The sequence below is a fragment of the Panulirus ornatus genome, chromosome 2 (assembly GCF_036320965.1).
Source record: "Panulirus ornatus isolate Po-2019 chromosome 2, ASM3632096v1, whole genome shotgun sequence".
NCBI classification, from domain to species: Eukaryota; Metazoa; Arthropoda; class Malacostraca; order Decapoda; family Palinuridae; genus Panulirus; species Panulirus ornatus.
This window is the reverse complement of record NC_092225.1, coordinates 28,079,377-28,096,394: the sequence shown is the minus strand read 5'-3', so window position 1 is coordinate 28,096,394 and position 17,018 is coordinate 28,079,377. Positions and strand designations below refer to the sequence as shown.

The window sequence follows — 17,018 nt, the reverse complement described above, 5'->3', positions numbered from 1 at the left end:
GAGTGGCAGATTCGAATAAGAAACTGCAGAAGTTGGTGTCTGAGTTTGGTGGTGTGTGAAAGATTGATGCTGAAAGTAAATGTGAACAATGGCAACGTTAGGTTTAGCAGGACATAGGTACAGATTAGTTGGATAGTGAAAATTTGGAGGAAATGGTGTTTTAGATATCTGGGAGTAGACATTGCAGATATTGGAACCATGGAAGCAGATGCGAGTCGTTGGGTGGGAGCGGGGGAGAAGGTTATTGGAGCATTGTGGATCGTGTGGCAAGAGAGGTTGTCATCTGGGAGGACTAAAATGGGCATGTTTAAAGGTACAGTAGTCCCAACGATGTTGTATGGATCATAGACATGGGTTATAGAATGAGATGTTTCAGGACATTATGTGGTGTGGCGGTATGATCAGATATGAAATAAAAGGGCAAGAGGGAGGTATAACAATAAGAAGAGTATGGTTGAGATAGCTGAAGAGGGTGTGCTGAAGTGTTTTGGACATATGGAAAGAATGCATGAAGAAAGGCTGACAAAAAGGAAAAGGGGGAGACCAAACTAGAGATGGAAGGATGGAGTAAAAAGATTTTGAATCATCAGAGCCTGGCCATGAAGGAGGGTGAAAGGTATGCAGAGAATAGAGTGAACTGAGATGATGTGGTATACTTGGGGTAATTTGCTGTCAATGGACTGAACTAGGGCACATGAAGCTATATATGAAAGAGTATATTTGTCCTTAGAAATGGTCGTTCATGAAGTATACTTTGAAGAGTGTTAGGCCCTAAGGTTTATAAAAGGGACCCTCTGACAAGATAAAAAACTGGGAAAACTAAAGGAAGTTTCAAGTTTCAAGGTATCTCATAAAATTTCCATTCAATAGATCTGTGCCTATTGCTAAATGATATAACAGCACATCAGCACATAATACCATAAACAATCTCAAAGGAGAAAAATGACAAAGTCAGATATGCCTGATATGCTTGGAGATCCAGAGAATTATGAAATGGTTAACTTGTGCAACTTGCCAGCTGCCTGGATAATGACATCCTCACCAGGTGGTGGCTGCTGAGGGAACGGTGTTCCTGAATGATATGTTGCCAAGATGGCTATTTTGTGATATGCAAAGTGTGAGAGGTGTAAACCTCATCAGAATGAGAGGGGTTGGAAGTTGCCACCCACTGAAGATTAAAAGAAACTTCTCATTAGCTCATGTGACAGCCAAACTTGGAAAAAAATATTTTATTTTTTTGTTTTTCTAGTTCCCCTGAGCCACACTATTGTAAGAGTGATTCTTCCCTCCAACTTCATGAAATGTGTCAAAGACCTTGGAAATAAGAAGTAATAAGTCTTGTTGCTTAATATTCAAAAAGTGTCCTTCATATTCACACTAACTCTTTTCTCATCATAATTCATAACTTAGAGAATATCTCCCTTCACAAGCTTCTGCCAGGATTTTTAATTTATGATCAAAACATCTCATGAAAGGACCAGGAACCCAACAGCACTGCCTAACAAGCAGTACCCAATGCATAAAACAGCAACTGGAATAAAATGAAACTCTGGAATATACATATGTTTTGCAGTGATTTATTAATTACGCTGTGCTGAATTACAACACATCATTAGAGCAGTTTAAACAAATTCAATGCAAAAGATCAAAATCAGACAGTCAACATTCAAAAGTTTCTGTTATGCATCACCTGTTTTATTTTATTTATTTATTATACTTGATCATCATTTCCCACAACAGCGAGGAAGCACCAAGAAACAGACAAAGAATGGCCAATTCACTCATATACACATATATATTATACATATATGCCCATACATGCACATATACATATCAACATATATACATACATGTACATACACATACATGGACATATACATATATACACATGTACATACATATACTTGCTTGCCTTTATCCATTCCTGGTGCTACCCCATCCCACAGGAAACAGTATCGCTACCCCCTGCTTCTGTGAGGTAGCACTGTTATCTTTCATATAACAAAAAGAAATGGTAAAAACTAATACTATTCAAAATAGTGTTAATAGTTTACCTAATTTCCAACAGAATTCAAATAAACAAACTGGATGCAGACCTCAGCCCTGACTAGAGCAGTTACATCTTCAGAGAGTTTTCCAAATATTTAAAGTCAGATAAGACAATAAGTCTTTTAACTGATGGAAAAACACTGGTCAGAACTGATGCAAAAAAGGAAAGTAATAAAAAATTCCCTCCACCCTCACACACCAGATCATCAGGCATATTTACAAAGAATGTAATTAATGGGGTCAGTGGGCAGGTGTTAGGAGTGGGACAGGGTCTATCTTTCCAGTCACAAAGGGTTTGTAATAGAAGTGTTATCTACTAAGTGGTTAGAAGTTAAAACTGGAGTCCTCCAGGTAGTATTCTTCCACCTGTACCAATTATGGATTTTACTAATAATGTGGATGATGATAGCCACTGCAATGGTGAACTTTTTGTAGATGATACTAAGATATACATTAGAATAAAAACCCAGTCAGGAAATCTCACAAGATAGTGCTACCCAGTATATGGAGTAAATTCTCAATAACTAGAATCTAAGGGTTACTCAGAGCTCTTTAGCCAGAAAAAAATATCTAAAACCTTGAAACAATTTATAAAGAAATACATATTTTGGTTTCCTATAAAAACTTCATCAGTCAATTGTAATTACCAATTCAGTCAAAAATCTCTCCATTTATATTTCTTTGGTTGTAATTATAGACTAATTAATATTTGACAGAGACTCCTATATTTCAGGCATTCTGTTAGTACATGTTCCATGGTAGTATCAAAGGTGCAACACACCGGGACAAGTCTCATCCCTATCAATTACTTACCCCTTGGGTCAACATGGCATGACCAATCCTCAATCAACAAAAAATTGCTTTAAAATTGCTATTCCTGCCAAGGGAAGAACACTACACTTCAACATATTTCTTTATCCTCTCTAGTTTATCATTCTTTTGGTCTTCCAAATCCAAACTAGCTTGCTCTAAATCCAATAAAGTAGTTGACCTATAACTCCAGGGCCAGCCCTTCCAATATGCTGTGTACACTGAGCATTGGGCCCAGACCACTAAAGGGACCCCCTAGTCCCAAATATTACATGGCAGCCTTAAGAAAGCAGAAAAAGCTGTCTCACACAACTTAAATTTTCATTTTCTTATCGTGGAGTACCCCTGAAGTTCATGCTGTCAGGGGAGTCTGAAGGGTAGAGGGGATCCCAAAAGAGACTCAGCTCAGGGCACTGAAAAGAATAGGACTGACCCTGCATTACTCTCATATACAGATTGCTAGATATAGCTGCTTCAGCCTCACCATCCACTCTTTTCATAACTAATGATTCCAACATGTCCAAGGCATCTAAAGAATTTGACACACTTATACTTTGAGTGGATTCTTACTACCCAATCTTGGACTTTTTGAACTGTGTGATGCAATGAAGCATAGTGTGATCCAGCTTGGAGAGCACTCTGGGAATCAGAAAACATTGTAAATTTCATTTTTGAGGACTCCTCTATTACTTTAAATGCTGCCTGAATACTATACAGTTCTGCAGCAAATCAGAAAGATATTTTGTTAGTTTTGCTTTATGAGATCCTTCTTCAATAGCTACAGCAAATCATACACCATCCTATTTTGAGCCTTCAGTAAATATCTGCACTGTTTTTGCAGGAAAAGTATCATGCTGAAGAAAGTTGCTTTTTGTTTTCACAAAACCAATGTTGCTTTTAGTTGTTTTAAGCAAGTCCCCTCAAAGTGTAATCTCTTGGGAGGAAACCAAGTAAAACCTACTTCAAGAATTAAGGATTAACTGCTTCTTATAATCAATGAATATAAATGCAATTATCCTTAAAAGGAAGTAAAGTGAAAGACAAAAGAGCACTATGGGTGAAGCAATGCAAGAGAAAACTAAAGAAAAATCTATCTGGGTATGTTACTTCCAACCTAATGCTATCAGTTTGTGCTGCTCTGGCTGCTTCAGAAGTGAATACTGTGCCATGCTAAGGAGGATAATAAGAACATTTGTGAATGAAACTGAAGGGCTTAATATGTTTCAATTCATTCCCTTATGGAATGAGAGGCTGTACAGAGTATAAAGAAACGCATAAAATTAAGAACTACTCAACTGATGAGCACTATCAAAGAACACACATTTGTCAAAAGGTACCAAAAAGCTGATCTATTTTAACTAAGAAATCCCTAGTCCTGAGCAAATTTTGAAGTGGTTTGACATCTAAAAACATACACAGTAAGACAAACACTGAGCCACTGCACCGACTCTGGTCCTAAAAACTTCTGAAAATTTTAAATCAAAATTTTAAACCCTGACAAAGTACAAAAAAAAAAAAGCAAAATGACAAGGAACCAGCATTAATAGGTCAAGCTTTCTTAAAATAAAGCATTATCTCGACCATTTGACTCAGCAGGTACTTAGTCATGAAAATTCCCAAATGAAAGGCAGTCCATCATCACATGCTGTTGTACTAAGCTGAGGGTTTTACAGTTCCTCTGTAACATGCTGGTCTGAATGGAAGCCATAGTGAACCTTGCCTGCTTGCACATAGGCCCAAGCCATTTGTGGTGCAGAATGATATATTCCAATTTCTCCCTTAGGCGAAACTGCTATGGCTCCTGCATAACCATTGAAACGTTTATCCATCTGGGTTACACAATGCATGATGGAGTCCTTAACATTCTGACCTGAAAAAAGAAAAAAAAAGCCATTGAAAACAATGTGGTATCACTTCATATGTTATGTACCAAAATCAAAGCATGTTCCATATGTTTTAATTCATGAAAGAATTTCAAAAAGTGTCCCTCAGCCGAATTTCTAAACACATTTGTCCTTGCATACATGAACAATAACTTCATCTTACTCGAGTTTCTAAAACAAAAACACTTCTTCCACTTCAATCATTGCCTTATTATTCAATTTTAAAATTTTCAATCATCACTGTTTTATCAATTCTAATCTAATACTTTCAAAAGCTTCAATCATCACTTTTCTGTTCAATTCTAAATCCATATTTGCAACTTTAAGGAACTTAATACTGGATAAAAATAAAACACCTAATACAATTAATTTTCCATTTGATAAATGGATATTTTCAAGAATCCCCTGAAATCTAATTGTGTGATGAGAGGGTGAAATTATTCAAACCTACCATTATTTACAGCAAACATTTTCAAGTTTAAAGATGTGATCACCTTCTTGTCTGTTAAATCATCAAACAAATTAGTAGCCTTCTCTTCAATTACCATCATCTTTACATGTACATCACAATGGCCTTGGTCTTCAATCCAAACATTTACAAGACACTTCGTTCTCCATCACTTAAAAAGTACAACTGTAACACATTTGGTGGCACTATGAGGTATATATCTTGCCCATTTTTCTGTGTATGACGCATATGTCCTAAACAGCTTGGGCATACAATCTCGCCAAAGCCACTGCTTTCACCCAACCTTGAACTCAGCTAAATGAAATGTAATGGGCTTCCTCTTACTTTTTTGCAAACTTCACTCTTTTATCATCTAATGCCTCTTGGAAATCATATGCCAGGGGATACAGTGGATATACATGATGTTATAGGGTTAAGCATGGTGCACCAATAATGGCAAGTAATTGAGCTAACATTAGGAACACCAACACAAATGCAATCTCAGACATGTTTATAGTATACTTTGTCTAATACATGAGCTTCACGTCATGTTTACATGCAAATTTTGAAAAATGTGTTTCAGACAATGCAATAAAGATTGCACCAATTACCATGTGACAGCCAATCTTTTTATTTTACATTATTTGAGTATACTCTGTATCAACTCAAGATAAAATTAAGCTAAGTGTAAAATAGGAGAATTCATAAAACTAAGAGTAACAACAGCAATCCTGATATGCACGGTGTAATATCATTCTGGGAAACACTTCAACACTTCCTATCCCTGGGTATAGGGGAAAAAGAATACTTCCCAAGTATTCCCTGCATGTTGTAGAAGGCAACTAAAAGGGAAGGGGGCAGGGAGATGGAAATCCTCTCCTCCAGTTTTTACTTTCCAAAAGAGGGAACAGAGAAGGAGGCCAAGGGAGGATTTTCTCTCTATGGCTCCTCTCTTCTTAACGCTACCTTGCTGACACAGGAAATGGCGAATATGTATGAAAAAAACTTCAACAGTTCTAACACTTCTCTGTGTACAATGCAGTTGTTGCCTCTCAAACAGGTAGTGTACTGAAGTCTAGTAAATAGATGTTTCAAGACTTATATGGAATATAAAAAAATCTGAATTAAAAAGTGATTTGATGAAGTAGCATTGAAGGATGTTAAGACTAACCTGTGGCCATGACGTCAATAATGTGGCGAGCAAGCAAAGACTTCATGATAGCTTCACCTTGACCAGTGGTGGACACTGCTCCAAGCTGAGGGAAATAAGAATATTGCAATTATTACTACATACCCAGGGATCCATTTTATGGAGCTCTTGCAGCTCTGATGCTGCACTCCACAGAGGAGAAGAATAAGATTGACTATCTCAGGGTAAGAAAGTCCTTAATGATGCTATAATCTTTCCCATCCACAAATGATGACAAAGCCTCACTGAGGGTGACTTCTCACTTGTGATATAAAACATTTGCATGGGTCAAATTATAAGAAACTGTACTTTACAGAGCTTTTCTACAAAAATCTGTATTTATGACCGATGCCATGTTTTAATGTAGGGTGCTATGCTACAGGTTCATCAAATCTCCTCCAGTATCTCTTAACACAAGCGACTTTTACAAGTTCACTCTCACCACATTCTTCCCACCCATATTATTTTAGGCTTTTCATAAAGCCTCTAGAAATATTCACTCATCTCCACCAAGAAGTAATAAGACATACCGGCAACTGCCTCTCTCAGCACATTTACATCAAACTTTAACACATCTATTAATTAGTATATAATCTAATAATGCCCACTCACTGTTTTCCAATCAACAGTCCTTTTTCAGCATGGAACTCCACAAGCTATTCACCATTTTCATCCTATCACTAGTCCCACAAGTCCCTAACCTGCCATGTAGCCCACCATTGCATTAAAATCACCCATCACTATTACTTTATACCTTGCATCAAAATTACAACTGACACATGAACTCAACTCATCTCAAAACACTTATCTATCTTCCTCACTTCTCATCATCCACAATTCCAGCAAAAGTGCCAATCTCTCTTCTGTGCTTGCCCTCACACCAACCCCAAACTTTGTCCTTAGGGCATTCCCAAATTGTTCTTCCCTTTTCACCTTGAAACTAGTTCTATTCAGAGTTAGAATATCCATTTCTCTTTCCCTAAATATATCACCTATCTCTCCATTCTTCTCAGCCTGGTTACATCCTTGTTTATTCGGACACCCCAGCCTGTAGTATTGGGAAGGATAAACACTTAAAACATGGCTCCTTCCCCTGTTTCATCTTTTCAAATTAAAATAAACAAGAAGGGAAGGCTTCTAGACCCCCAGCTCTCATCCCTTTTAATTACCTTCTATATCATGCTGGAAGTATAAGGGAAGTTTTTCCTCCCCCATAAAATGTAGCTACCATAATTCCACAAAAGAAATACAGAACCCTTGTAGATGCTACCAGTGAAGGCTTCACTTATAAAATAAATAGAATAGTGTCTGCACACTTCTCATAGGTCAGCCTATATGAGTTACTGCTTACCAATATGCAAACTGATACACACCTGGTCATCTGCATATCCACCTGCACCAATGATTGGAGTGTCACCCACTCGACCTGCTATCTGTCCATTTATCCCCCCAGTAGAGGTGGCACTGGCTGTGTGGCCATCTTTATCAATCACAACACAACCCACCGTCCCATATTCAGTTTCTTCAGTTATGCTGAAAAGTAATATAACAAACTAATAGCATAACTATCAACTTCTATGTCTTGATGTCTTCCCATGACTGGTAAAAACTTGAAAACTTAAAACCATAAAGTTCCTGCTAAACCATTCCATTTCACATATATGGTAATAAAAAAATGCATTTAATCTTTAATACACAAGACTAACAGAGAAAAAGTACTTGGTAAACATAAGGAGCTGAACCAACCCATAAACAACCAACTCTTACTTTGAGAAAGGACATCTAATATACTGTAAAACTAATCTTATGTAATACAATAAAACTCTGACTTACTCAGTTTTTTCTGGAGGAGTGAAGATAGCTTTACCCTCCTTGGCACTGGCTAACCTCTCTTTCGAATATGGAGTAATAAGAACATTTGGGTCCACTTGATGGAAGCCATGAGCAGCAGCAAACTTGTTAGCTCCCTCTCCTGAGTAGGTGATTTAACATTATATATACAACATATTGGTACAATAGCAAAGCTTACTGACCCAGGGTAATTAACAAAGCATTCAAGAAAATTAATGGATAACTAATGTCAAGAAAGGTAAATAATGAACTTTTGTACCATGGTGCTGTTATCCTATTGGTGAGACTTATAAAGCATATATCACAAGCTTTCAATTAAAAAAAAATAAAAAAAATTAGATATACTTGCATTATAAAGGCTAATAATATAGTTAAGCTTGGTATATAAAATCTATTGTAGAGCAAAACCATCTTGTGCAGCCTTACCAGCAAGGAGGATATGCTGGCTATTCTCCATAACAAGACGAGCAACTCTGATGGGGTTTATAAGGTTCCGGATGGCACCTACACCTCCAGCCTTCATTGTTGTTCCATCAAGTATCAGGGCATCCATTTCCAGTTTTCCATCAAGAGTCATATAAGATCCAATTCCTTCGACAGAGAATTAGAGGTCACCTTTGCAGGAATTTTTGGATGACGAACATATGGACAGACAAGACTTCTGGAGAGGATTAGGTGACAAGGGAGATACTACGGGAAAGGAGGCTGTGGGATACGAGAATCTTCTTGCAAGATATATATATATCACAAGAAAAGGCAGCTAATTTGAACAAGGGATACAAGAATAAATTGAGACTATTAATTTCTAAAAAAAAAAAATGTTTAAAGAATTCCTGAATCAATATGTCTACCTCGAGTATAGGTCGACCCTTGATTTTTGGTCAAGAAATCATTAATTCATGATATACCTTCTGTATAGGTCGACCTAAGTTTCTGAGGGTAATGGAACAACAAATTAGGGTCATAAAGCACCATATTTCATGGCATATAAAACTCATTTCAGAAACTCCTCCCTAAAAAATTATCCGCCCTATAAACTGAGAGTTGCTGAGCGCCCATAAGTCAAATTATTTACCTATATTATTACGGCACTTTACACTGAAACGCGGGTAGTTTCAGCAAAAATATTGTATACTTCCATTCATTCCCATTAGAATAGAATATTAATGTAATAAAGCATTATCTTTAACAAAATCGTTCGAAAACGATTATGGTTACATTGTTTGAACAAAGTCGATTGCTTTCATGATTTTATCCCAATTTCCACTGTAATACGCACATCACATAAGCAAAAATATTACACTTCCGTGAATGTATCACATCAAGCACAGTATAATAGATTACCATTGTAATATATCAGTATTTTAACCAAAAACTATTAGAAAAAGAGTAGCATCTCTTGAACATCGGAAGGTTAGGCAAAGTTTTTCGTTATCATGCCTTTTATCCTTTTCACATTAAAACAAATCACGTTTTAGCAAAACTACTATTTACATCAGAAAATATATCCATTCACGCACAGATAAGGTAAAATGTACTTGTGATGTAAGTTTTAAAGTGAAAACGAGCAGTAAAACACATACCGTCTAGCTAATACAGCAGAGCCCTGTTCGCGGCCATTTCTAACCAGCCGTTAATATTACCGTACGTTGAAATTGTGTTTATACTCTTATTGTTTCTTATTTTCTAGAAATATGACAAGTTTGTATAAGATACAATTTTACGATACTTTTAATTTAAAAGTAGTCATTTTTCAAAATTCATGAGACACCAAACAAATCCCAGTCGGGGTAATTGAGTGACTGCCACTACAAAAGATTCAAGAGAAACAAGTTCCCAGTAAACCCAAGCTTCGAGTGATTGAATATACAGAACTGACGAGAATATACAAGACTAACAACTGTGCAGCAGCAAGGGAATTCAAGGTATCCTAGAAAATTATTTTGAGAGACAAGAGAAAGCTCTCTGCACAACTTGGCATATGCCTGAAAAACAAATGTACTAACAATGGGAAAGTGTAATAGCAAGTGGCCACAGTTGGAAGTTGGACTGGCAACGTATGTCGGCGAAAACCGACAGAATGGATATGGTGTTTCCCGAGGATTAGTTCGAATCTCTTCCTTGAAACTAGCAAGGAAATTAGGCATCACAGATTCTAAGGCAAGCCATTGTTGGTGCACATGGTTTATGAAATGAAATTATTTTGTACCAAGACGGAGAACGAAAACATTACAGTGTCTTCCACGAGAACTTGATGACGAGGTTATTGAATTTAATAGGTTGTGTGAAATACCGAAAAATCTTTCGTTACCGGTATTTCTTGTAGATCTATGGGTACTACGACTACGGTACCGTATATACGTTACCTGAGCTAAGAACTTCGACATAGACTACTGAAAGCACGTTGTAAGGTAAACTTACCTACTGTATTTTGGTGAACATCTGCTGAAGGAACTGCACAGCTTTTCATTACTAACTGGTATGTATATACTTTACGTTTCCATTGTCTACTGGCAGTAACTGGTAATATTTTTCATGTCTGAAGCTAAGTTGCTCCTAACTTTTCCCATTATGCACGGATTTTAACCTAAAGAAACTATTACTCAAGTATAGGTCGACCCCCAATTCTTTGCTTAAAAATTTGGTCTTAAAAATTCAAATTCTAAACAAGTGTATACAGTATACACATTCATAAGATTCTTTACAGCATGATTATCTTGCTCTGTTTTTTTTCTTCTGTTTCTCTTACTTATACGCAATGCATCCTTTCATGACTCATTGCTACTTTCCTCACTTATGGATACTCTTTCCGAATCCCTACAAAATGCAAATTGACATTTCTCACTTATCCAATCAACAGAGGTGTTCACTACATTTCTGTCCAACTGCCTATTCTTTCTGTCTTGTCTCTTCATAAATCATCTCCTTTTAATTATGACCCTACTAACTTTTACGCTGATGATGATTCTACTTTACATGATTCAACTCACTTCTCCTCTCATCACTCTAATTATCATTCTCTTTCTCTAGAAGAAGTAAGCCAGTTAAATCCAAGAGCTAAAATGCATTTTCTTTCTACATCTATTTTTATATGACACTTGTTCCTTTTTTTCACATTAAAAACACCAAAATTCAACCATATCCTGCACTCTCCTAAAAAACAACATAATTACATCACAAACCTGCTTCCTTGAAGTTGGGCAACTGTATAATTGCTGTAATATTTTCTTGGAAGTAGTTACTTCATATCTACTAAGGCTTTATATACCCCAGTATTATGTACTGTTCACATATCAGAGTGGTTCTTCCTCATCATCTCTATTTCCTTTAATTGGTGCCTGCTGGGATCTGGATGACTGCTAAGTAGGCAATGCATGATAATATCCCCCCACAGTCAGTCACCCTCTGGCAACACCAAAGGGAACATGTTCCTACAAACTACCTAAGGAGGGAGCCGTCATAACTGAAGACCAAGCAAATGAGAGAGCTATGGAGAGAGAGTTAATTTATGCTGACTCTTTCAGCATTGAAAGTGATCATGATATAATCCAAACACTTGACTAGAGGCATCTTATACAATGGTCTGATGAGTGGTATCTGTATGTATACAAAAATAGATAATGACTAGAAGTTGGTTCACTATCTTCCATGTTCAGAGAGTTAATGTACATTACCGGATAGAACTTTTCATGAATGAACTCGATACATGGACTTCCTGGGTAGCTGGTGGCCTGATTTCATGTTGTTACACAACCTATCTCCAGTCAAAAACTGTGTGACAAGTAAAAAGAAACCCACCTGCATTAAATAAAGGGCAGTCTTCCATTAATACAACTCCAGCCTCAGCTGCATCCACAGCTGACCCGCCTGCCTTGAGAACCTGTAGCCAACAATACTTCTTAATGTATGAACCTATCAAAAATGTAAGTAATTCACTATCCATGTAGAGTCCAAAATTCTGATTACTTCTATGGCCATACCTTTGGTTCTCTCTAACGCCCAACTCAAGTACCTTACAAAATGTTCTAAGTTGTTCTACCTTCTAAATGCTCCCAATATGGCCTGTAAGCTTTGCCTTGTTGATGAGGAACTTTGCAATCTCTTTTTGAATTTCCATTCTGATTTTTATCAATTTCAAAGTAATTCATCTTAACAATACTGATCCTATCACCAGCCATTCTCTTATTTCTTTATTTTCAATACTATTTCTTGATACATATTTGGGTGTCCTTTATATTGTAAGCTTACATCTAAGGCCATCTAATCTCTGGAAAGTATTATGGCCACCATACATATGAAAATATAAACTCCTTATAATAACATTATTAACTTTCTAGTAATATTATTCATACTGCTATATAATAAGTTTAATACTTTCAAATAGACAAGTTTAATCAGAGATCTAAACTCTCTGGCTTAGCCCATAATATCATCACAATCCTCATCTTTTATTCCAGGTAGATCTAGTGCATCAGTTTACAGCTAGTGACTTTTGGCAAATCTAAGTCTATACAGTATGCCTTCTGAAATCTCGTTTCTCATTTAAGATCACATACAGATCATTTACGTTCATCCCACTTTCTATCAATTTCCCTATCAGGCCTTTATATGGTATATATATATCTGTCTATGTCTAACACATATTCCCTTCGGGAACTCCCTCAAGGAGGCAGGCTTTGCAAAAAGAGTCAATATAACTGGTGAACTCCAGTGCTGCTTTTTAGCCTCTAGTGCCTCACCCTTAACAGGCGACTGGCAGAGGGCAACCCTAGCACGTTGTTTTTAGAGGCTCCTACCAAATCTTCTTACAAACTACTTCTACCTAATGTTCCGACCTATTTCTTTTATCTAATGCTCCCACCTACTGCTCCTAACTACTACTACCTAATGCTCCTATCTGATGTTCCTACCTACTTCTTCTATCGACTGCTCCTACCATTTTACCAAAAGGCAGAGCTATTACATAGTGTTCAAGGCATGAAAAATTTATCTGCCTTATCAACAATGGTTTTTGTTTAAGAAGTCTCTTGATTTTATTGAAGGACTTGATTTTTTGTTCTGTTATGAAAGCACACTGTTCTTGTCCTGCAATAAGTCCATCACATTTTTCCCATGTCATGTATAGGCCCTTTTCCTGCAGTGTTAACAAAGTCATCTTAAACGTCTCTTACCATGATCACCTTGATTCAGATCCATTTCAGCTATCAGTCAGTGACTGAACTGGAGCCTCATTATCCACAGGCCTTTTTGACATTTTCAACAATATCTTTGTACCACAGAGCTGAGAATAAGCAAAAAACACAGTAAGGCACGTAGGCCTGATGGTAACAATTGTTTGTAACAAACTGCCGTGAACAGAGCATCAGAGCCCAGCATGGGCAAGTGAGGTCATGTGTGGAATTTTCCACTTGTAACGTCATGTCGCTGCTCAAATAAACTTTTGGATTTTGGAGCATTTCGGATTTCAAATTTTTGGATTAGGAAGTCCATTAAGTCCAGGACAAAACATCAATGAAAAGACAACATATCTATAAATCAAACATGAAATCTCTACAGTTGTTTTCTTGTTATAAAGGATGGATGAATAAACACTATAATTATGTGAAACAATCTGATAATCATAGTATGCTCCATGCCATGATAATCCAAAGATGTAGAATACTGGAATTTAACAGTAGTAATATCGTATAATGCAACCATAAGGGAATACTTTGATTAACATCACTACAGTACTACTACTGTGGCTGGACAAGCTGTGCTAGTTCTTGAATTTTAACTTTGCAAGTCAAATAAGTTCACATGGAGAAAATTAAGCAACATAATAACTGCACATTAGTTAATAATACAATGATAAGTACAAAAGCTTCTATCACTACAGCCCCTTGGTGTACCATCAATGACCAGTGAAAAATTCATTCAAAGGGTTAACATCCCAAAACATACCTTTCCAATACATGACAAATGATTTCATGACAATCACAACAAAAATAATAGTTGTGGCAAATGTTAGTACTCACCTCATAGCCTCGACGAGCTGCAGCCCTCACATGCTCCATACGTCCAGCCCATAGTTTTTCTGATACTAATCCTGTTCCTCCATGGACTATCACTACTGGCTCAACCATGATGATGCTGTCTAGTTCTTTGTCTTGATACTAAACTACTGATAACTGACTGTCAATAGCAATTAGCAATCTTTCTTTTAGATTACCAATGTCTCTTGTCAATGCATTCCTTATCAAGCCTTTATACTGAGCTAAGGTAGATATTAACTAATTTTCTTATGTCTTACTTGTCTTTAACCAATTTTGTTCTGGTGATGCTGATTTCCTATTTCAGTCTTTAGTAGCACACAAAAAATCTAAAATATTTTTGTGCAAATCTACTGTTAATTATGTAATCACAAAGTTCACAACCAAGCTGTGAAAAAATAAAAAATGGATGGTTAAGCTTCTGTTTTTTCTGAAAAACTTATCATGCTAAAAGTTACTGAACATATATGCAGTAAATTACAATTTAAAGTGAAAGCAATACAAGTGGAGTATCAAAAACAAGTACTTCTAAAATCTGCCAACTTCAAAAATACATTGACTCACTCAAGATTACTGCCAAACTGGATCATGAGTTTCAAAAGGGTGCAGCTTTGTTCCCCATGCACTTTTGACTGTTGAGGGATAAAACATTCTCCTCTGAATGCATGGCAGTACAGCAATATACTTTTCTTAGTTATATGTGTGGACTCTTTGTAAATTTTCCTTATAAAGGAATCCAAAATGCATATGAAGATTTTACATTACACACGCACACATATATATATGTGGTCTTTGTTGTCTTTTCCTAGGCGCGCGAGGGGAGGGGGGTGCTATTTCACGTGTGGCAGGGTGGCGACAGGAATGGATGAAGGCAGCAAGTATGAATATGTACATATGTATATGTCTGTGTATGTATGTATACATTGAAATTTTTTTTTTTTTTTTTTTTTTTTTTTTTATACTTTGTCGCTGTCTCCCGCGTTTGCGAGGTAGCGCAAGGAAACAGACGAAAGAAATGGCCCAACCCCCCCCCCCCCATACACATGTACATACACACGTCCACACACGCAAATATACATACCTACACAGCTTTCCATGGTTTACCCCAGACGCTTCACATGCCTTGATTCAATCCACTGACAGCACGTCAAACCCTGTATACCACATCGCTCCAGTTCACTCTATTCCTTGCCCTCCTTTCACCCTCCTGCATGTTCAGGCCCCGATCACACAAAATCTTTTTCACTCCATCTTTCCACCTCCAATTTGGTCTCCCTCTTCTCCTCGTTCCCTCCACCTCCGACACATATATCCTCTTGGTCAATCTTTCCTCACTCATTCTCTCCATGTGCCCAAACCATTTCAAAACACCCTCTTCTGCTCTCTCAACCACGCTCTTTTTATTTCCACACATCTCTCTTACCCTTACGTTACTTACTCGATCAAACCACCTCACACCACACATTGTCCTCAAACATCTCATTTCCAGCACATCCATCCTCCTGCGCACAACTCTATCCATAGCCCACGCCTCGCAACCATACAACATTGTTGGAACCACTATTCCTTCAAACATACCCATTTTTGCTTTCCGAGATAATGTTCTCGACTTCCACACATTTTTCAAGGCTCCCAAAATTTTCGCCCCCTCCCCCACCCTATGATCCACTTCCGCTTCCATGGTTCCATCCGCTGACAGATCCACTCCCAGATATCTAAAACACTTCACTTCCTCCAGTTTTTCTCCATTCAAACTCACATTGAAATGTATAGGTATGTATATGTGCATGTGTGGGCATTTATGTATATACATGTGTATGTGGGTGGGTTGGGCCATTCTTTCATCTGTTTCCTTGCACTACCTTGCCAACACGGGAGACAGCAACTAAGTATAGTAAATATGAATATATATATATATTTTGTATATATATATATATCTTTTTCTTTTTCTTTCGTACTATTCGCCATTTCCCACGTCAGCGAGGTAGCGTTAAGAACAAAGGAATGGGCCTTTGAGGGAACATCCTCACCTGGCCCCCTTCTCTGTTCCTTCTTTTGGAAAATTGAAAAAAACGAGAGGGGAGGATTTCCAGCCACCCGCTCCCTCCCCTTTTAGTCGCCTTCTACGACACGCAGGGAATACGTGGGAAGTATTCTTTCTCCCCTATCCCCAGGGATGATATATATATATATATTTATATATATTATTTATTATACTTTGTCTCTGTCTCCCGCGATTGCGAGGTAGCGCAAGGAAACAGACGAAAGAAATGGCCCAACCCCCCCCCCCACACACATGCACACACATACGCCCACACACGCAAATATACATACCTACACAGCTTTCCATGGTCTACCCCTGACGCTTCACATGCCTTGATTCAATCCACTGACAGCACGTCAACCCCGGTATACCACATCGCTCCAATTCACTCTATTCCTTGCCCTCCTTTCACCCTCCTGCATGTTCAGGCCCCGATCACACAAAATCTTTTTCACTCCATCTTTCCACCTCCAATTTGGTCTCCCTCTTCTCCTCGTTCCCTCCACCTCCGACACATATATCCTCTTGGTCAATCTTTCCTCACTCATTCTCTCCATGTGCCCAAACCACTTCAAAACACCCTCTTCTGCTCTCTCAACCACGCTCTTTTTATTTCCACACATCTCTCTTACCCTTACGTTACTCACTCGATCAAACCACCTCACACCACACATTGTCCTCAAACATCTCATTTCCAGCACATCCATCCTCC

General features: G+C 37.6%; 1 protein-coding gene across 7 annotated transcripts in view; it reads right to left on the bottom strand.

The window, feature by feature from the left end:
- Positions 1-1,555: 1,555 nt before the first annotated feature.
- Positions 1,556-17,018, bottom strand: part of LOC139755037 (isoaspartyl peptidase/L-asparaginase) — a 27,446-nt gene continuing 11,983 nt past the window's right edge. For 4 of the 7 annotated variants that reach the window (XM_071673012.1, XM_071673031.1, XM_071673042.1 and 1 more), the window contains exons 2-8: positions 14,248-14,650; positions 12,029-12,110; positions 8,657-8,821; positions 8,213-8,351; positions 7,753-7,912; positions 6,362-6,446; positions 1,556-4,729 (exon numbers count right to left, since the gene is read on the bottom strand). In XM_071673012.1, the coding sequence (XP_071529113.1) occupies positions 4,527-4,729; positions 6,362-6,446; positions 7,753-7,912; positions 8,213-8,351; positions 8,657-8,821; positions 12,029-12,110; positions 14,248-14,355 (942 nt within the window). In that variant the 5' untranslated portion in view covers positions 14,356-14,650 and the 3' untranslated portion in view covers positions 1,556-4,526. Of the gene's footprint in view, positions 4,730-6,361; positions 6,447-7,752; positions 7,913-8,212; positions 8,352-8,656; positions 8,822-12,028; positions 12,111-14,247; positions 14,651-14,826; positions 14,895-17,018 lie in introns of all 7 variants that reach the window. The other 3 variants (XM_071673022.1, XM_071673059.1, XM_071673050.1) reach the window with 3 other exon arrangements.